Source organism: Crinia signifera, chromosome 19, assembly GCF_055691185.1.
Source record: "Crinia signifera chromosome 19, ASM5569118v1, whole genome shotgun sequence".
Lineage (NCBI taxonomy): Eukaryota > Metazoa > Chordata > Amphibia > Anura > Myobatrachidae > Crinia > Crinia signifera.
Window position 1 is genome coordinate 4,864,479 of NC_139226.1, and position 22,085 is coordinate 4,886,563.

The 22,085-nt window shown below is 46.5% G+C and overlaps 1 protein-coding gene across 1 annotated transcript in view; it reads left to right on the forward strand.

Moving 5' to 3' along the window:
• Positions 1-10,746, forward strand: part of LOC146041983 (protein-arginine deiminase type-2-like) — a 34,609-nt gene extending 23,863 nt beyond the window's left edge. The window contains exons 11-16 of the mRNA XM_083161873.1: positions 3,191-3,342; positions 7,238-7,382; positions 8,309-8,402; positions 8,520-8,596; positions 8,752-8,877; positions 8,987-10,746. Of these exons, the coding sequence (XP_083017999.1) occupies positions 3,191-3,342; positions 7,238-7,382; positions 8,309-8,402; positions 8,520-8,596; positions 8,752-8,877; positions 8,987-9,223 (831 nt within the window). The 3' untranslated portion in view covers positions 9,224-10,746. The remainder of the gene's footprint in view (positions 1-3,190; positions 3,343-7,237; positions 7,383-8,308; positions 8,403-8,519; positions 8,597-8,751; positions 8,878-8,986) is intronic.
• The last annotated feature ends 11,339 nt before the right edge of the window (positions 10,747-22,085 follow it).

Below are 22,085 nucleotides of genomic sequence, written 5' to 3' on the forward strand. Positions count from 1 at the left end.
AGAGTGTTGGCGTATACTCAGAATGAAGGTGGGAGACAGGGTGTTGGCGTATACTCAGAATGAAGGTGGGAGACAGAGTGTTGGCGTATACTCAGAATGAAGGTGGGAGACAGAGTGTTGGCGTATACTCAGAATGAAGGTGGGAGACAGAGTGTTGGCGTATACTCAGATTGAAGGTGGGAGACAGAGTGTTGGCGTATACTCAGAATGAAGGTGGGAGACAGAGTGTTGGCGTATACTCAGAATGAAGGTGGGAGACAGAGTGTTGGCGTATACTCAGAATGAAGGTGGGAGACAGAGTGTTGGCGTATACTCAGAATGAAGGTGGGAGACAGAGTGTTGGCGTATACTCAGAATGAAGGTGGGAGACAGAGTGTTGGCGTATACTCAGAATGAAGGTGGGAGACAGAGTGTTGGCGTATACTCAGAATGAAGGTGGGAGACAGAGTGTTGGTGTATACTCAGAATGAAGGTGGGAGACAGAGTGTTGGTGTATACTCAGAATGAAGGTGGGAGACAGAGTGTTGGTGTATACTCAGAATGAAGGTGGGAGACAGAGTGTTGGTGTATACTCAGAATGAAGGTGGGAGACAGAGTGTTGGTGTATACTCAGAATGAAGGTGGGAGACAGAGTGTTGGTGTATACTCAGAATGAAGGTGGGAGACAGGGTGTTGGTGTATACTCAGAATGAAGGTGGGAGACCGAGTATTGGTGTATACTCAGAATGAAGGTGGGAGACAGGGTGTTGGTGTATACTCAGAATGAAGGTGGGAGACAGGGTGTTGGTGTATACTCAGAATGAAGGTGGGAGACAGAGTATTGGTGTATACTCAGAATGAAGGTGGAAGACAGAGTGTTGGTGTATACCCAGAATGAAGGTGGGAGACAGAGTATTGGTGTATACTCAGAATTTGAGGCTAAACCCTTTGAGTGACAACTTCTCTGTGAGAGATGCACAAAATATCCGCTAAAAATCCCAGCGTTGCTCACATTTGTGATATAAATTCAAATAAAAAATTGTATAAAAAAAAAAAAAAAAGAAGATATTTCCTATATAAGCAAATTACAGGTCATTATTATGAATAAAATATTTTGCTTTCACACCAGTTTTGACAAATTCACTGTTGTGGGTTAAGCAACAAACTCATAAGTTGGGTTCAATATTTATTGTCCCTTTCAGAATTTACGGGGGACACCCTAAATTTTGAGACTTGTAATTCTACACAGAAGAAAATGCAGATGTACACTACAGTACTAAGCACTACTAATCAGAGCAATACACTACAGAGCAATACACTACAGTACTAAGCACTACTATTCAGATCAGAGCAATACACTACAGAGCAATACACTACAGTACTAAGCACTACTAATCAGAGCAATACACTACAGAGCAATACACTACAGTACTAAGCACTACTAATCTGAGCAATACACTACAGAGCAATACACTACAGAACTAAGCACTACTAATCAGAGCAATACACTACAGAGCAATACACTACAGTACTAAGCACTACTCTTCAGATCAGAGCAATTCACTACAGTACTAAGCACTACTAATCAGATCAGAGCATTACACTACAGAGCAATACACTACAGTACTAAGCATTACTCTTCAGATCAGAGCAATTCACTACAGTACTAAGCACTACTAATCAGATCAGAGCATTACACTACAGAGCAATACACTACAGAACTAAGCACTACTCTTCAGATCAGAGCATTACACTACAGAGCAATACACCACAGTACTAAGCACTACTAATCAGATCAGAGCATTACACTACAGAGCAATACACCACAGTACTAAGCACTACTAATCAGATCAGAGCATTACACTACAGAGCAATACACCACAGTACTAAGCACTACTAATCAGAATAGAGCTATACTGAGGCGCTTAGCATAATATTTTCCTAAAAACTGTATTGGCCCACCAACCGAGACCAGATAATCTCATATGGTGGGTTCATGTCCAGGTCACGGGAACCCCTAAATCAACACAAGTCAACCACCCCAAGGCACCACAGTAGTGAGAGGTTAATGAGGAATAGTATTATGCTAGTAACAAGCTGTTAAGAATGTTATATTGGGAAGAAGTACTAATACAAGAAGTACATAATTAGGTGCTAATAACGTTCTAGATGTAAAGGTGCCCATACACGTAACCAAGTACCAGGTAATCAGTACGTGTATGGGCACCTTTAGTATTACAATGTGATGTCCCAAAGCTCTCTTTGTGCTGGACTTTGTTCTGATTCCTTATTGTTGCAACTGGAGTTAGAACTTGGTTCTTTGACGCGTTGACTCGATGTTCAGCCCTTGTGCATCTTAGTGGAAACGCAACATAACGAAGACCAAATAACTGTTACTGATTCATTTAATATGTAACATGTGAATATCGTCTTATCAACATAGCTTTGAATGTGAACCACAACCGAATTTCTATTAAACTCTGTCACAGACAAATATATCAAAGTGTTTCATATCAATAAGTCAGGACGGTCTCCTGCGTCCTAGCCAAAGCGTTCTGCAGCGAAGATCTAGCTAAGCCCCCCAGAGCTGGCACATTGAGAGGGGCTGTTTGGCGCGACCGCAGCAATGATATACAGGGACACGTGGATTCTGCGAGTCATTTACCTGGCATTCAGAAAACCTGTAATGTGTCATCGATCTTACACTGCGCAAACAATCTGTGCTATTTATAGTCGTTGTCCAGTAAAACAATTATCAGTGCTATTTGGAAGAGGGCCAAGAATACTGTGTAAATTGCCCGTGCTATACTGAGTATCTGGAATGCTGTTTTCCGTACATAATTCTGGTAATCCCTGAGGTGTCCTGTTCCCATTAAATATATGTGTCTGTGATCCTGAGCTTACACTACTTAGAGTTGAATTCCAAATACAAGTGAAAGATAAATGAGTAATTACTGGGAAAGGGGCCGTTGTAAGTGAAGCGTACGGCAAGTGCGTTTTCTAAGCTCAGGGTCGCGGTTGGCGCTCATAAATAGTACGCTGCCGCTAAACAAGAGTCCTCAGGAGTATAACGAAGCGCGTTTTGCTTGGAAGCTTGGTCACCTAAGGTATCAGCACAGCTGAAGAGTAAATTACTAGTGGCGGGCGATGTAGTAAAATAAGAATATGGTGACTTCACCCTGTACTGATGATATGTTCTATATATTTCTAGGGACCTGATTTTGGCTACGTAACAAAAGTAGCAGCCTCCTCGGAGGCCACCAGCCTGGACTCCTTCGGCAATCTAGAAGTGAGTCCTCCTGTGACTGTAGCCGGAAAGAAGTACCCACTGGGGCGTATCCTGATTGGGAGCAGTTTCCCTACGTAAGTGTAACTAATTTCCCATGAAACGCGTTGTGTCTGAGAATACTCAGCAACCCATGCAGTGCCGGATATATGATTATTCTGTGCAACGCCACAAAACCTAACAAACATCTCCCACATTTATATATATTCTGCATCAAAGGCATCGGGGAGTATTCGGAGAGCACCGGAATTACCCAAAGTCTTCTGTATGGCATTGCATTATGTTTGTGTATATCTATTAACCACAATGTCATCACGTTATTGTGCATTACAGATGTGTGTCTAAATACATCTATCCTCCATGTGACTCTGGGGGGTATTCTGGTTCCATGTGACTCTGGGGGTTATTCTGGTGGCAAATTCGCAGCCTTGTTAGTCCACCGAACCCCAGCTTGCGAATTGTTGTCAGGCGCCACCTATTCGTAAGTGCAATTTGCAGGTCATGAGATTAGATGTTAGACAGTAACATCCATTCGCAGGCCGGGGGGGGGGGGGGGGGAGGGAACGCCCACATCTATCGAAAGATGTGGTGCATGAACGCATATAAAAGGGACTTTCAAGTCGTTTATATATGCGTGCACACTGGGAAGGAAGTAGGCCGGCAGCTGACCTCCAGTGCGGTCAGCTGCCTGCCCCCCGCACCCTCGTCATGGCCTCATTCGCATGGGAACATCCTGCGTTCTCATGGGAACGCCCATGAAACACTGGGATTTCCCATTTGCTAATGGAGCCGCCCAAGGCCCCTCTCCGCCTGCTGTCCTGTCCAGTCTATTCACCGTAGTTGCACACACCCTGCGTATGCACATGTGCAAAAATGCGCACAGCGCCGCCATCGTTCCCATGCTAATGCATTAATAAAGCTTTTGTAGTGCTGGGCTTCTTTTTGTGACTTTTTCCAATTAAAATGCATCTAATTAGCAAAGTGGAGCTACTATGACGCAAAGACAGCTTCTACTGAGTAAAATGATATGCGACATGCCTATATTCTCTGTGCAACTTCAGGTGTATCTGTAGAAGGAATGGAACTTTTCAGTATTTCCCTGGAAAACACTAATGTGGCAGGTACAGCCGCGGGCGCTCACAAAATAAAGGGATGTCTTCTAGTTTAATCAGCAGAAGCTGCTTGTGTGTCCTGTTCACTAGTGCAAAAATAAGCAGGTTACCTATAGATGGACACATCTATAGGTAAAGTTTGTGCATTACAAAATATAATCCAACGTATATGTAAATGGTACTGGCTACTGGAGGTTTCCGATACCCATATTGTTCTCCCACGTATAACTGGAGCTACAGCGACCACAAATACGCAGGGACACCTTGGGTTTCCGTTAACCCTTCTTGGTCCATTCTCCTATGCGTTGCGTCAGCTGGGGGACACCAGTCGGTTACTGCCAGTGTCCTCTTTGTACCCTCTCCTGTCTGTGTAGTGTGAAGAGACGTGGGTAATTATAGCCCGCCAGCTGTCACATGAATGGCAATAAACACCTGTTGGATAGGGGTGGCAGCTTTGTTAAGCTGGCAGAAGTGTTTGTGAGGGTTGCCACGCTGCACGCAGATCGTGCCGGGGTCTGTTACCAGTTAGGACGTTACATAATGCTGGCTGCACTGGGATATGTGCGACCGTATCAGTGTAGCTTCCATGTGTATATACGTGTTGTGCGACCTTGTCAGTGTAGTTTCCATGTGTATATATGTGTTGTGCGACCGTGTCAGTGTAGTTTCCATGTGTATATATGTGTTGTGCGACCGTGTCAGTGTAGTTTCCATGTGCATATACGTGTGGTGCGACCGTGTCAGTGTAGTTTCCATGTGTATATATACGTGTTGTGCGACCGTGTCAGTGTAGTTTCCATGTGTATATACGTGTTGTGCGACCGTGTCAGTGTAGTTTCCATGTGTATATACGTGTGGTGCGACCGTGTCAGTGTAGTTTCCATGTGTATATACGTGTTGTGCGACCGTGTCAGTGTAGTTTCCATGTGTATATATGTGTTGTGCGACCGTGTCAGTGTAGTTTCCATGTGTATATACGTGTGGTGCGACCGTGTCAGTGTAGTTTCCATGTGTATATATGTGTTGTGCGACCGTGTCAGTGTAGTTTCCATGTGTATATACGTGTGGTGCGACCGTGTCAGTGTAGTTTCCATGTGTATATACGTGTGGTGCGACCGTGTCAGTGTAGTTTCCATGTGTATATACGTGTGGTGCGACCGTGTCAGTGTAGTTTCCATGTGTATATACGTGTGGTGCGACCGTGTCAGTGTAGTTTCCATGTGTATATACGTGTGGTGCGACCGTGTTAGTGTAGTTTCCATGTGTATATACGTGTGGTGCGACCGTGTCAGTGTAGTTTCCATGTGTATATACGTGTTGTGCGACCGTGTCAGTGTAGTTTCCATGTGTATATACGTGTGGTGCGACCGTGTCAGTGTAGTTTCCATGTGTATATACGTGTGGTGCGACCGTGTCAGTGTAGTTTCCATGTGTATATACGTGTGGTGCGACCGTGTCAGTGTAGTTTCCATGTGTATATACGTGTGGTGCGACCGTGTCAGTGTAGTTTCCATGTGTATATACGTGTGGTGCGACCGTGTCAGTGTAGTTTCCATGTGTATATACGTGTGGTGCGACCGTGTCAGTGTAGTTTCCATGTGTATATACGTGTGGTGCGACCGTGTCCGTGTAGTTTCCATGTGTATATACGTGTGGTGCGACCGTGTCAGTGTAGTTTCCATGTGTATATACGTGTTGTGCGACCGTGTCAGTGTAGTTTCCATGTGTATATACGTGTTGTGCGACCGTGTCAGTGTAGTTTCCATGTGTATATACGTGTGGTGCGACCGTGTCAGTGTAGTTTCCATGTGTATATACGTGTGGTGCGACCGTGTCAGTGTAGTTTCCATGTGTATATACGTGTGGTGCGACCGTGTCAGTGTAGTTTCCATGTGTATATACGTGTGGTGCGACCGTGTCAGTGTAGTTTCCATGTGTATATACGTGTGGTGCGACCGTGTTAGTGTAGTTTCCATGTGTATATACGTGTGGTGCGACCGTGTCAGTGTAGTTTCCATGTGTATATACGTGTGGTGCGACCGTGTCAGTGTAGTTTCCATGTGTATATACGTGTGGTGCGACCGTGTCAGTGTAGTTTCCATGTGTATATACGTGTGGTGCGACCGTGTCAGTGTAGTTTCCATGTGTATATACGTGTGGTGCGACCGTGTCAGTGTAGTTTCCATGTGTATATACGTGTTGTGCGACCGTGTCCGTGTAGTTTCCATGTGTATATACGTGTGGTGCGACCGTGTCCGTGTAGTTTCCATGTGTATATACGTGTTGTGCGACCGTGTCAGTGTAGTTTCCATGTGTATATATGTGTGGTGCGACCGTGTCAGTGTAGTTTCCATGTGTATATATGTGTGGTGCGACCGTGTCAGTGTAGTTTCCATGTGTATATACGTGTGGTGCGACCGTGTCAGTGTAGTTTCCATGTGTATATACGTGTGGTGCGACCGTGTCAGTGTAGTTTCTATGTGTATATACGTGTGGTGCGACCGTGTCAGTGTAGTTTCCATGTGTATATACGTGTGGTGCGACCGTGTCAGTGTAGTTTCCATGTGTATATACGTGTGGTGCGACCGTGTCAGTGTAGTTTCCATGTGTATATACGTGTGGTGCTATATTAGATCCGGGGGGAGAAGGGGGTGATACGAAGTGGCAGTCTCATTGAAGCTAAGGCCTGTGGACCTGATTCGATGTTCACTCACTAACGTCATTATTTGATGGTGAAACTCCACAAAGCCATTCGCTCCCGGGGGTTGAACGTCTTCTATTTCAGCTCTGAACCAGTGTTTGCAGTACATCTGAGGTGTAATGCCCGGTTTTCCGCCTTTTCCTGTCCCCCCTCGTGCAGGACTTCAGGAAGGAGGATGACCAAAGTGGTACGGGACTTCCTGAATGCCCAGAGGGTGCAGTCACCCATCGAGCTGTTCACGGATTGGCTGTACGTGGGGCACGTGGATGAGTTCATGACCTTTGTGCCAGCACCAGACCAGAAGGTAGTTTGTGTGTCCCTTGCACTGTGTTTTCCCCATCGAGATGCTGGTGCTTGTAGTTCTTCAGATAGAACGTCAGGCAAATACACTATTGTTTTATGTAGACAGTACGAGTGATGGACGTGATCAGTGGCGGGTTTTACCTAGCAGGCGCAGTGCTGCAGCCCCCGAGTAAAATCCAGCACCCCATAGGAAGATCTCCCTGCCAATCACAGCTGGACAGTGAAATGGTGACTGCATCAAACATCTTGGTGCGTTATGTCGTCATTACGTCGGCATTCAGAATGTGGCAGTCACAGTATAGGCTTAGGGTGAGGTCACTAGATAAGGACGGACTGCTTTCAGCTGAAGGGCTGGACAGATAAGAAGTATAATGTCGCCTCCTGCTGGATATTATCAGCATTACCCAATTGTGCTGCTTTATTTATTTTGTGTTAACTGGGGCCTCATACTGCTGGGGAACTATGTATTCCAGCATGCCCTGCCAGTTTTACCATGCTCTAACTTAATAGGAAATAAAGGCCCTTCATTAAACCAGGCAGTGACGTAACTAGAAATTTTACACCCCCCTGTCTAAAATGTTTCTGCTGCCCCCCCCCTTTTTTTCCTTACATTAATTATAATATTTTTTTTTTACTTACATGCTTGTTGCCAGGGGTTTCATGTTCATTGTCAGGGTTAGAGTCACAGTGTGACCCCTGTGATTAGAGAGTCAGACAGTGTGACTCCTGTGATTAGAGAGTCAGACAGTGTGACTCCTGTGATTAGAGAGTCAGACAGTGTGACCCCTGTGATTAGAGAGTCAGACAGTGTGACCCCTGCGATTAGAGAGTCACAGTGTGACCCCTGTGATTAGAGAGTCAGACAGGCCATCTTGCAGGAATCATGATGTTAGATCCCCCCCCTCATCGGGTACCATTCTTCTTCAGGGTTTCCGCTTGCTCTTGGCCAGCCCATCTACCTGCCTCAGAATCTTGCACGAGAAGAAGCAGGATGGACACAAAGATGTCACAATGTTCCAGGGTAAGTGCCCAGCTTCTTCCACTCAAAGTTCTCCTCTCCCGAGCCAACTAATTGTCCGTCTATGCGGAGTGTTTTCTATATATTGTCCATTTTTTGGTGTTTCTTCTTCTTCTGCAGGGTTCCAAAACATACGATGGACCGTATCCAAGATCCTCTCCACAGATTTCATAGTAAAGGAGAACAGTTATGTGCAGGTGAGGAACTCTGCTTCAGGTACGTGGATCAGGTTGAGAGGGGGGGGGGGGGGGCAACGTGACTCCCTGATCTTTGAGATGGTCCTGCAAATAAGTAGTGAAGTTAGGGAGGGTTCCATAGGTGACATCATTGCTAGTAATATGTCTTTTTGCAGCACTGCATTGATTGGAATCGGGATATCCTGAAGCAGGAACTTGGTCTGACGGAAGATGACATCATCGATATACCTGCATTGTTCAAACTGCGCAAAGGCCAAGCCTTGGCTTTCTTCCCAAACATGGTGAGTCTCCGGAGAACCGGAGAGATAGGACACAGACTCCATCAATGTTCTTAGCATCTGCCGTCACTACCGTCAGCCCTTTAACCGGGATTTCATGTTTGGTTTTAAGGTGAACATGATTGTCCTGGGAAAAGAACTGGGCATTCCCAAACCCTATGGGCCTGTCATTGAGGAGACCTGCTGTCTGGAGGATTATGTCATCGCCCAACTCAAGCCATTGGAACTGAACTGCACGTTCATAGATGACGTTGCGTCATACCACAAGCAACTGGGGGAGGTGCACTGCGGCACCAACGTGCGCCGGAAGCCATTCGCCTTCAAGTGGTGGCAAATGGAGGAGCCCTAGACGCCTGTCACCCAGGCATTGGTTTTCCCTGGAGATCCTCCCGTTCTGGTTTTGGCTTCCAGAGCGCCCTCTGTTTTAAGAATTGTATAACACCCTTTTAATCAAATTCTATGTAGCCTGGGACCGTTACTGTTGTCTAGTGGAGAAAACCGTGAATGCATGAGGATCACTGATCTTCTGTAGGGGAAATACAGCCGAAATCTGGGAATGTTAGGAGAGAATTTTCCGATTCAATTTCTGTTCAGCAAATACAAGGGGGCCAAACTGTCGTCCCCCCCACGATATCATCTGCCAGGTGCCGCAGACCATCCCGTCACACCCCTTTCCTACACACACTAACACTCGTGCACAGCACAAAGGGACACATTTTCCTGCAGCACTTTTTAACTCCAAGTCCCCCAATAGAACTCCAGGAGTTGGAGAGGTGCTTGCATGTTAATCGTTCTATTGGCGTATGCGGTCTTAGCTTGGCACGCAAGCATTCTGCCTTGTATTGGATCTGGTTGGGGGAAAGGATTTGGGAGAATCGCCATCAGGCGGGTGATGGGAGAGGATGGTAGTAGCAGTTGGCTGTAGTGTTCCCCACCTCCGCCATGTGCGTGGGACGTTATGAGAAGATTATTTATTATCCTTAAGGTGCCCATACACTGAGGCGATTTGGTCCGATTTCGGCTGATTGCGACCAATCGGCCTGTTAAATCGGACCAAATCGCCTCTCCCTGACATGCCGTTGGGTCCAATGCGCGGTCCCGTGTGCATCGGACCCGACAGGGTGTTCGGACTGCTACCCGTCCGACCACCCGTCCTGGGACCTCCCTCCTGGCGGCGAGGGAGGCGGGAAGCAGGGACGCATGCGATCCATCACAACGGATTGCATGCGTCCCTGCGGCTTGGCAGGGTATCGGGTGTCCAAACACTGCTGCGAGACGTCGCAGCAGTGTATAGGCACCTTTAGAATTTGCCTTCTCCCGTTTTCTCCACTAGCCTTTGCTAATTAATACCTCTCGCCGTGTTTTTCTGGGGACTTACAGTGTGGCCCGTAAAAGGTTTTGAGTTGTTTTTATACTAATAACTTTGTATTGCATAATGTTCTTCTCTTTGTACTGACATTTTGTACTTTCATTCTTCTCCTTGTTACCCGGTTCGGTCACGTTCCTTCCTCAGAACCTATAACAGGACGGAGCTCATTGTCTCCCTGCAGCCAGCGTGGCGGTCTATGGGGCATTAGTTAGCGGCGTACAAGAAGATTCCACTGTAACCAATCACCTGCTTATGCAGAGATGAAATGGGCGTGGCAGGACCTGTAGGTGACCAGACAGTAAAAGTGACCGGGTGCTGACGTTTTGAAGTTCGTGTCACCTGTAGAACAATATCTTTATGCCGGTCGCGTGTGACCCATCTTTTGTCACTTGCGTCCTACGCCTGTTATAATTCTGAGTGTCTGTGAACTTCGTCTGGACCGTGGGACAAGTCGTCCATCCTGTGTTACTACTAACACGTAATAAAATCTTTGGAATTAATAACATTTTTGCTAGTTTATTACTGCAAAATGTTGGATCTGGCAGTGTAATGGGACGTGAATGACCTCAGGGACAAGACCATTGTAAGCTTAGAAACCATTTAACGGAACGAGAAGCCACCCCACCTGTTCATACTGTGGATATGGGAAGTACTGGGATTTGGGGAGCTGTACTCAGTGGGGGATGGGCACAAATGCAGCCATTGCAGCTGGGACCTGCTGGCCGTCAAAGATGCAAAGGGCCGAATTTGTCCAAGTTGCCGTTTTTCAAAAGCGTCCAGCTCAGCCATATTCATCATTACTAATGAATAGACCATCGATAGTACTCAGCCGCAAGTAGCCGTAAAGTTCTATCAGATCCGTCTGACTGATCTGTGCGATGCTTCAGGGTCAAATGACCAGCATCAAATATGGATCCTGAGAACTTGGCAGCTTGGTGAATGTACCCATTTCTCAGGACAAAAATACGTCCGATCTCGGCCGAAGCTGTCCGTACACATATGTACAGTGCCTCAGCTGTGATCGGCCAGCTTAGTAAATCTGGTAACATGGAGGAACAAATTACCTAAAACAGTATTTAGTAGATGTAGCAGTTCCTTAGCGAGCGTTCTGGTTATATAGAGCACGGCGCTCACCTCTGCAGGATAAACGATTGTTAGGTGATGTAGCAGTTCCTTAGCGAGCGTTCTGGTTATATATAGTATGGCGCTCACCTCTGCAGGATAAACGATTGTTCGGTGATGTAGCAGTTCCTTAGCGAGCGTTCTGGTTATATAGAGTACGGTGCTCACCTCTGCAGGATAAACGATTGTTAGGCGGTGTAGCAGTTCCTTAGCAAGTGTTCTGGGTATATAGAGTACGACGCTCACCTCTGCAGGATAAACGATTGTTAGGTGATGTAGCAGTTCCTTAGCAAGCGTTCTGGTTATATAGAGTACGGCGCTCACCTCTGCAGGATAAACGATTGTTAGGTGATGTAACAGTTCCTTAGCAGCGTTCTGGTTATATAGAGTACGGCGCTCACCTCTGCAGGATAAACGATTGTTAGGTGACGTAGCAGTTCCTTAGCAAGCGTTCTGGGTATATAGAGTACGACGCTCACCTCTGCAGGGTAAACGATTGTTAGGTGACGTAGCAGTTCCTTAGCAGCGTTCTAGTTATATAGAGCACGGAGCTCACCCCTGCAGGATAAACGATTGTTAGGTGATGTAGCAGTTCCTTAGCGAGCGTTCTGGTTATATAGAGTACAGCGCTCACCTCTGCAGGATAAACGATTGTTAGGTGATGTAGCAGTTCCTTAGCGAGCGTTCTGGTTATATAGAGTACGGAGCTCACCTCTGCAGGATAAACGATTGTTAGGTGACGTAGCAGTTCCTTAGCGAGCGTTCTGGTTATATAGAGTACGGCGCTCACCTCTGCAGGATAAATGATTGTTAGGTGATGTAGCAGTTCCTTAGCAAGCGTTCTGGTTATATAGAGTATGGCGCTCACCTCTGCAGGATAAACGATTGTTAGGTGATGTAGCAGTTCCTTAGCAAGCGTTCTGGTTATATAGAGTACGGCGCTCACCTCTGCAGGATAAATGATTGTTAGGTGATGTAGCAGTTCCTTAGCGAGCGTTCTGGTTATATAGAGTATGGCGCTCACCTCTGCAGGATAAACGATTGTTAGGTGACGTAGCAGTTCCTTAGCAGCGTTCTGGTTATATAGAGTACGGCGCTCACCTCTGCAGGATAAACGATTGTTAGGTGACGTAGCAGTTCCTTAGCGAGCGTTCTGGTTATATAGAGTACGGCGCTCACCTCTGCAGGATAAATGATTGGTAGGTGGTGTAGCAGTTCCTTAGCAGCGTTCTGGTTATATAGAGTACGGCGCTCACCTCTGCAGGATAAACGATTGTTAGGTGAAGTAGCAGTTCCTTAGCGAGCGTTCTGGTTATATATAGTACGACGCTCACCCCTGCAGGATAAACGATTGTTAGGTGATGTAACAGTTCCTTAGCAGCGTTCTGGTTATAGAGAGTACGACGCTCACCTCTGCAGGATAAACGATTGTTAGGTGATGTAGCAGTTCCTTAGCGAGCGTTCTGGTTATATATAGTATGGCGCTCACCTCTGCAGGATAAACGATTGTTAGGTGACGTAGCAGTTCCTTAGCGAGCGTTCTGGTTATATAGATTACGGTGCTCACCTCTGCAGGATAAACGATTGATAGGTGATGTAGCAGTTCCTTAGCGAGCGTTCTGGTTATATATAGTATGGCGCTCACCTCTGCAGGATAAACGATTGTTAGGTGACGTAGCAGTTCCTTAGCGAGCGTTCTGGTTATATATAGTACGACGCTCACCTCTGCAGGGTAAACGATTGTTAGGTGATGTAGCAGTTCCTTAGCGAGCGTTCTGGTTATATATAGTACGACGCTCACCTCTGCAGGGTAAACGATTGTTAGGTGATGTAGCAGTTCCTTAGCAGCATTCTGGTTATATAGAGTACGGCGCTCACCTCTGCAGGATAAACGATTGTTAGGTGACGTAGCAGTTCCTTAGCGAGCGTTCTGGTTATATAGAGTACGGAGCTCACCTCTGCAGGATAAACGATTGTTAGGTGGTGTAGCAGTTCCTTAGCAGCGTTCTGGTTATATAGAGTACGGCGCTCACCTCTGCAGGATAAATGATTGTTAGGCGACGTAGCAGTTCCTTAGCAGCATTCTGGTTATATAGAGTACGGAGCTCACCTCTGCAGGATAAACGATTGTTAGGTGACGTAGCAGTTCCTTAGCGAGCGTTCTGGTTATATAGGAGTACGGAGCTCACCTCTGCAGGATAAACGATTGTTAGGTGGTGTAGCAGTTCCTTAGCAAGCGTTCTGGTTATATATAGTATGGCGCCCACCTCTGCAGGATAAACGATTGTTAGGTGACGTAGCAGTTCCTTAGCAGCGTTCTGGTTATATAGAGTACGGAGCTCACCTCTGCAGGATAAACGATTGTTAGGCGACGTAGCAGTTCCTTATGGAGCGTTCTGGTTATATATAGTATGGCGCTCACCTCTGCAGGATAAACGATTGTTAGGTGATGTAGCAGTTCCTTAGCAGCGTTCTGGTTATATAGAGTACGGCGCTCACCTCTGCAGGATAAACGATTGTTAGGTGATGTAACAGTTCCTTAGCAGCGTTCTGGTTATATAGAGTACGGAGCTCACCTCTGCAGGATAAACGATTGTTAGGTGGTGTAGCAGTTCCTTAGCAGCGTTCTGGTTATATAGAGTACGGAGCTCACCTCTGCAGGATAAACGATTGTTAGGCGACGTAGCAGTTCCTTAGCCAGCGTTCTGGTTATATAGAGTACGGCGCTCACCTCTGCAGGATAAACGATTGTTAGGTGGTGCAGCAGTTCCTTATGGAGCGTTCTGGTTATATATAGTATGGCGCTCACCTCTGCAGGATAAACGATTGTTAGGTGATGTAGCAGTTCCTTAGCAGCGTTCTGGTTATATAGAGTACGGCGCTCACCTCTGCAGGATAAACGATTGTTAGGTGACGTAGCAGTTCCTTAGCAGCGTTCTAGTTATATAGAGTACGGAGCTCACCTCTGCAGGATAAACGATTGTTAGGTGACGTAGCAGTTCCTTAGCGAGCGTTCTGGTTATATAGAGTACGGCGCTCACCTCTGCAGGATAAATGATTGTTAGGTGATGTAGCAGTTCCTTAGCAGCATTCTGGGTATATAGAGTATGACGCTCACCTCTGCAGGATAAACGATTGTTAGGTGGTGTAGCAGTTCCTTATCGAGCGTTCTGGTTATATAGAGTATGGAGCTCACCTCTGCAGGATAAACGATTGTTAGGCGGTGTAGCAGTTCCTTAGCAGCGTTCTGGTTATATAGAGTACGCCGCTCACCTCTGCAGGATAAACGATTGATAGGTGATGTAGCAGTTCCTTAGCAAGCGTTCTAGTTATATAGAGTACGGCGCTCACCTCTGCAGGATAAATGATTGTTAGGTGATGTAGCAGTTCCTTAGCAAGCGTTCTGGTTATATAGAGTATGGCGCTCACCTCTGCAGGATAAACGATTGTTAGGTGATGTAGCAGTTCCTTAGCAAGCGTTCTGGTTATATAGAGTACGGCGCTCACCTCTGCAGGATAAATGATTGTTAGGTGATGTAGCAGTTCCTTAGCGAGCGTTCTGGTTATATAGAGTATGGCGCTCACCTCTGCAGGATAAACGATTGTTAGGTGACGTAGCAGTTCCTTAGCAGCGTTCTGGTTATATAGAGTACGGCGCTCACCTCTGCAGGATAAACGATTGTTAGGTGACGTAGCAGTTCCTTAGCGAGCGTTCTGGTTATATAGAGTACGGCGCTCACCTCTGCAGGATAAACGATTGTTAGGTGGTGTAGCAGTTCCTTAGCAGCGTTCTGGTTATATAGAGTACGGCGCTCACCTCTGCAGGATAAACGATTGTTAGGTGGTGCAGCAGTTCCTTATGGAGCGTTCTGGTTATATATAGTATGGCGCTCACCTCTGCAGGATAAACGATTGTTAGGTGATGTAGTAGTTCCTTAGCAGCGTTCTGGTTATATAGAGTACGGCGCTCACCTCTGCAGGATAAACGATTGTTAGGTGACGTAGCAGTTCCTTAGCAGCGTTCTAGTTATATAGAGTACGGAGCTCACCTCTGCAGGATAAACGATTGTTAGGTGACGTAGCAGTTCCTTAGCGAGCGTTCTGGTTATATAGAGTACGGCGCTCACCTCTGCAGGATAAATGATTGTTAGGTGATGTAGCAGTTCCTTAGCAGCATTCTGGGTATATAGAGTATGACGCTCACCTCTGCAGGATAAACGATTGTTAGGTGGTGTAGCAGTTCCTTATCGAGCGTTCTGGTTATATAGAGTATGGAGCTCACCTCTGCAGGATAAACGATTGTTAGGCGGTGTAGCAGTTCCTTAGCAGCGTTCTGGTTATATAGAGTACGCCGCTCACCTCTGCAGGATAAACGATTGATAGGTGATGTAGCAGTTCCTTAGCAAGCGTTCTAGTTATATAGAGTACGGCGCTCACCTCTGCAGGATAAATGATTGTTAGGTGATGTAGCAGTTCCTTAGCAAGCGTTCTGGTTATATAGAGTATGGCGCTCACCTCTGCAGGATAAACGATTGTTAGGTGATGTAGCAGTTCCTTAGCGAGCGTTCTGGTTATATAGAGTATGGCGCTCACCTCTGCAGGATAAACGATTGTTAGGTGACGTAGCAGTTCCTTAGCAGCGTTCTGGTTATATAGAGTACGGCGCTCACCTCTGCAGGATAAACGATTGTTAGGTGACGTAGCAGTTCCTTAGCGAGCGTTCTGGTTATATAGAGTACGGCGCTCACCTCTGCAGGATAAACGATTGATAGGTGATGTAGCAGTTCCTTAGCGAGCGTTCTGGTTATATATAGTACGCCGCTCACCTCTGCAGGATAAACGATTGATAGGTGATGTAGCAGTTCCTTAGCAAGCGTTCTAGTTATATAGAGTACGGAGCTCACCTCTGCAGGATAAACGATTGTTAGGTGATGTAACAGTTCCTTAGCAAGCGTTCTGGTTATATAGAGTAAGACGCTCATCTCTGCAGGATAAACGATTGTTAGGTGATGTAGCAGTTCCTTAGCCAGCGTTCTGGTTATATAGAGTACGGCGCTCACCTCTGCAGGATAAACGATTGTTAGGTGGTGTAACAGTTCTTGCTAACAATGTGTCAAAATAATGGACAATGATGACAGCGTTATGAATAGATAGGCTTGGTATGTCAACACACTTTATTATTGGTGTAGATTAAAACATTGGGAACAGGTTAAACTGGAGAAAAGTGATAGTAATAAGTGTAACTAGAATCTCTGGATAGGAACCTGCAGTGAAATAATCAGACTTGATCTGGTGAGGATGACTGGAGTAGGATGGGTGGCGTGACTGTACTGGACCTGGAGATGTTGGCTAGATTAGGATCCATTGTATGAGCTAGTCTGGAACTGGTCATTTGGTCTGGAACCAGACCAAACCAGTATGTGCTGGGCTGGGACTGATGACGTAGGCCGGACTGGAAACGTGGGTGTCACTGATAAATACACAATTCTCTGCCAGCATGAAGGAAAATAATGGAGTCCTTACAATCTCTGCCACAAACATATACAGAATGTGTGTATATATATTTCCCACTTAATAACACATAGGTACGTAGCATTGGCCCTCACATGCTCGCAAATGCAGTAAGAAATTAGGAGAATACGGTAGATTAAATGTATTTTATCTGCAAAATGTTTTAAACGGTTAATTATCAAAACAGTTAATAAGAACGAAACACAGGTGTAAGAGCCTGACGGGTGCCGCTAACCTGCCCCCTAACTCTGTTGCCCCAAACCGTGGTCCGTGAACAAGTGCAAAGCTAACCTTCACCTTTAACAGCCGCGTTCGAAGGAGCTGGTTACGCCAGCTCCAACCCCGATGCCGCCAGGCCTTAAGAGAGACAACGTGTTCACGGAGGTGATCCAAGCACAAAAGGAAAACTAACTAGTGGGGCTGGTTGGGACTCCCACCAGGAGCACCTGAAAGCATGATAGCGGGCTCTGGGCACAACAATACACAGTGATGGTATACAAGGAAATACTGGTGCAACAATGCACAGGGGTGGTATATATAAAGACTGGCGCAACAATGCACAATGGTGGTAAACAAATGAAATGCAAAATGTAACAATGCACAGATGACTGCAGGGTGGACCCCTGACTTATCTGAGGAGATGACAAATCCACAGAAGAGAACTCAGCTGCAGCACAGGCAAGGGAACCGACAGGCAGGACGCTCTGAAGGGAACCAGGAACACAGCACTAAGACACCAGCAAGGCAGGGTCCAGGACGCTATAACCGGCATCTGTTCCCAGCAGACGCCGTCTATTTATTTAAACTAGCTGCCCTCCGGCTGATGACATCAGCTGTTCACGCAGGGAGCTGCCGGGCGGAAGTTCAGGGACGTTGCCGGGCAACGTCCCGACGCCCAGCCACTGACACTGACGAGACTGAAGCTCGGAGCGTTGCCTGGCAACGTCCCCGAGGCTTCACTGAAGCGTTGCGCCCGCCGCCCACACCTGGCCTCCCTGCCGCAGGAGGAGGAACAGGATGGCGGCAGCTAACAACAGGTTATAATATACGGTTATAATATATACAGTAATCTCAGAAATAAAATAGAATGATTTTCAGACTTATTACAAGGACCTTTAGACTACTATTGTGGTGCATTTCACGAGGATGAGAGGGTGAGTGGAGATCTGTAAAGGAGAGAAGTGTCCTCTACACTGGACATCATGCAGCGAGGAGCACACGTCCTCATCTGGGAGATGTATGGACCAAACCACATCTCTCCTAGCTCAGTACCAATTACATTACAGCATTGCAATCGACATAGTTAGAAAAATATCATTTTTCATGCAGAATATACATTGATAAGTTATATATAGGAAAATAGCATTTCATGGTCCCCATGTCACCCCGCTCTAGACATAGGGGGCTGTGTCTTATGGCATAGTCTTACCTGTGCGCTACTGACCACCTCCTCACCTTGCCGGGAGAGCCCAGCTGCATTACTGTGCTCTGGATGATATAACTGGACTGTTACAAGGTCAGGCTCCAACTTAGACGTGTACCATTATCTCCAGGGACTGTATTCAGCCGGCCGTGTACCTGGGTGGTAGGAGCCGCGGCAGGCAGCTCAGGTCCCGGCCATCACTACGAGACTGGGGTGCCAGTAACCACATGGCATGATGAGATGCCGGGTTACTGGGACACCCATTACTGCTACGGACGGCTCTTCACCTGCAGGACAATGTCATTTAGGGCATCTGTCCTTGTGGAGATACTGTGATTGGCCATGGTGTGTGATAGGTGCTGGACTGCTCACATTACTTCTAAACATAACTAGTGGTGCTATCATACTGAGACTTGTAGTGCCACTCAGAAAACGCAGGTGCACAGTCTAAACACTAAGAGCAGAGCAGCGGTGAATAATGCTGGGCGCACAGCGTCTGCACAGGAGAAAGGAACGGATGATTGGCCTCCGCTCCCAGAGCGTTAGGCACGCCCCCACAGTGATGGCAAACGGGAAGCGTTGCTCACTATCCCGTCATTCCCGCAAAGCCACACCCCCTTTTCAGCTGATTGGGACACCGATAATGTGCGGTATGACATTGACAGCTGTGTATTTGTATATATTGTTTACTTGACCTTAGTTTCTCTCTGGATACTTTTACTTGACCTTTATATTTCTAACTTGACCTTAGTAGCTCTATTTTTTCTTGACCTTCATATCTCTCTGATACTTTTACTTTATCTATCTATCTATCTATCTATCTATCTATATATATTTTAGCAGGGCTATATATCTGCATATCTACATTAACCCTTCCCTTTAGCAGACCCCTATCCTCATAATAAAGGTGGCCATACATCAGAAAGATATTGTACCCAATCATACAATCTCAATTGATTGTAAGATGGATTGTATGCAGATTGTGTGTACACAATCATGCAGCAGATGGATTGTATGACTGATTGTATGATGGATTGTATGTAGATTGTGTGTCCAAAAACCACCAAGGACTGATGGGGATTTCAAGGGAAATTGTACACAATCATGAGCGCAATGGATCTTAAGATCGATCTTTCTGATGTATGGCCAGCTTAACTCTGCTGTCCCATTGCCAAAATTCTCAGGTCACCTGACACACCTGCAGTCAGAGTGCCTTCAGTGTAATAGTGATCCTTATATAATATTACAGTATATATGTGTAGCAATCAGTGTGTAAGTCATACTTATTATCTCTTTGTATCCTCCGCTCTCAGTCCTTATTCACCCCACATGCTCCGCCAGCGGGTAGAGAAATTGGCATAACGAGGGATAATATTGAGACCAAAGTATCTGTGTAAGAGAAGTGTAGAGATAAGTGCCCCACACTGCCAGCAGCCAGAACCATTACAGGAATATTGCTATGGGTCCAAATGTACTTAGTAGTTCATAGCTGCTGTATTCACTGCCTTGCCGTGTCACCTAATGCTGTGTACACACGGTGTGATTGTGACTATATAGTCAAAATCCCCCCACGTTTAGCTGTACCTAATCGCAAATTGGTCCAGATGCGCGGCCCCACGAGATCGGAATTGAAAGTAGAATTAGACTGTGCAGCACAATCTATTAGTACTATCTCAGAAAGAGGGCCACGCTTCTCAATGCTCCCCCCTCCGCGCCATCCCTCCCTTCCTGCCAGCAGATGCCGGATCGAGATTGGCGGGCACTGCTTGTACTCACCATTAGAGTTACGTTCATAAGGGGTTAAAGGGGTCCAACCTTGCAACCTTCAAACCCAAACTATTTTTAGTCTTCCAACAGCTTTAGATGGAAAAACCAATTTGCAAAGTTCCAACATGAGTCGACACTAAGCGATCGCACAACTTGGCCCACCTGAAAGACATTTACCATATATATCTGTAATACCCCACAAGTGATAAGGGAGGCAGCTCAACAGCTGCGCAGGAGGGCAGGTCACATGACAGGAATGGGAGCTGTGGTCACCCTTGTGAGACGCAGGAGCTGGGTTATTGATGTTATGTGTGATAGGGCGGCTGTGTGTGAGTACTGCATGGTGGAGCAGGACTGTGCACGTGGAGCCGGAGTGACCTGGCAGTGGAGCTCAAAGCGGTCCTGGAGAGGTGGTGGAACTCAATTCCCATGCCCCCCTCTCCCCCCCACCTCATTAGGAGGAGCCTTGTCCAGTGATCTTGGCACCCCCTGCTAACTATAAATCTGTGCCCCACCCTACATACTGTGTAAAGGGTCTCACAAGGAAGGAGTGTGGGTCACACAATAGTGCCCCCAATTCAGATTACTCCACAGCTCACTACTCAGCTTCCCCGTCTCTCTGTGGGGGTTATTCTAGTCCATTCTTTCTGACAAAATCCTTCTTAGATGGACAAAACCATGTGCACTGCGGGTGGGGCAGATGTAACTTGTGCAGAGAGAATTAGATTTGGGTGGGGTTTTTCTTCAAAGTGAGATCTATATTGAAGTGTAAAATCATGCAGTCAGTATTTTCCCTGCACAGAAACAAAATAACTCACCCAAATCTAATTCTCTCTGCACATGTTACATCTGCCCCCCTGCAGTGCACATGGTTTTGTCCATCTAAGAAGGATTTTGTCAGAAAGAATGAACTAGAACAGCGGTTCTCAAACTGTGGGTCCTGACCCCAAAGTGGGTCCCGACCTTCTCAGCATGGGGTCGCGACTCCATTTTGCTGACCATCAGGCTAATGACTTTTCTAATCTCAGTTAGTGATTGAAGGATTCTGAAATATCTGTTGAATTGTCTGTTACTTCAGGCTCCTCCCATCATTTTGTGCCTCCACAATGCTGCCATGTATGCGCTGTCTGCTGACTACACATGTGATGTGATGACCTTCTGCAGTAACTTGCTGGGGTCCCGCAATTATTTTTATTGTCTGATGGGGTCCCAGAGCAAAATAGTTTGAGGACCCCTGAACTAGAATAAACCCCTGTGTTCCTCCAGCTCCACCTAGTGGCTCTTCTTCACTTCAGCAGCGGTGGTGGCATCACATCACATACAACGTGCCAGGAAAGGAAGCCTCAATGTAAGTCTGTGGTGGAGGTGGACCCAGTTCCTCCTACCATCACAGGTGGTGTTCTGTATGCATCACGCATGCGTGAGGGGTATTAAAGAAAATGCGTATAGATCATAATTGCAATCCCCTGCAGTTTGACTGACTGGGCACTGGCATCTGGGGATGGTAGCCGGTAGTCTTCTGGGTGTGAAAAGTGCCCTGGCGTATTCAGGGTGGGTCTGTGACGTCCGCTCCGGCGTCCGTCAGCCTGTCTCAGCCTCAGATCTACTCACATTTCCACAGACAGCAGAAACCTTCTTATGGTTTGTGAATTACGTATGGATCTCAGCGTAGGCAGCGAATAGCGACACTTTCACAATTGCAGATTTGCAAAGGGCGTTTTCTCTCCGTCTGGGCGGCGGCCTCTACTCGTTATCATCTGCAACTTTGATCATTAGCAATCCAATTAGCCTAGTATCTCGAATTCAGATCTGTTACTTACAGACTGCATGTGACATGCTTACACGTGTAGGTACTCAGGGGAGGGTCCAGGCTGGGGGTGTGACCAGCTACCGCGGAGGTTTTTGGCTGTTAGTGCATGGTCTTTGTTTATTTATAAAGAAACACACACACACACACACACACATATATATATATATACACAGTATATTACTGCCAGGGCATAGTCCTGTGCAGTATAA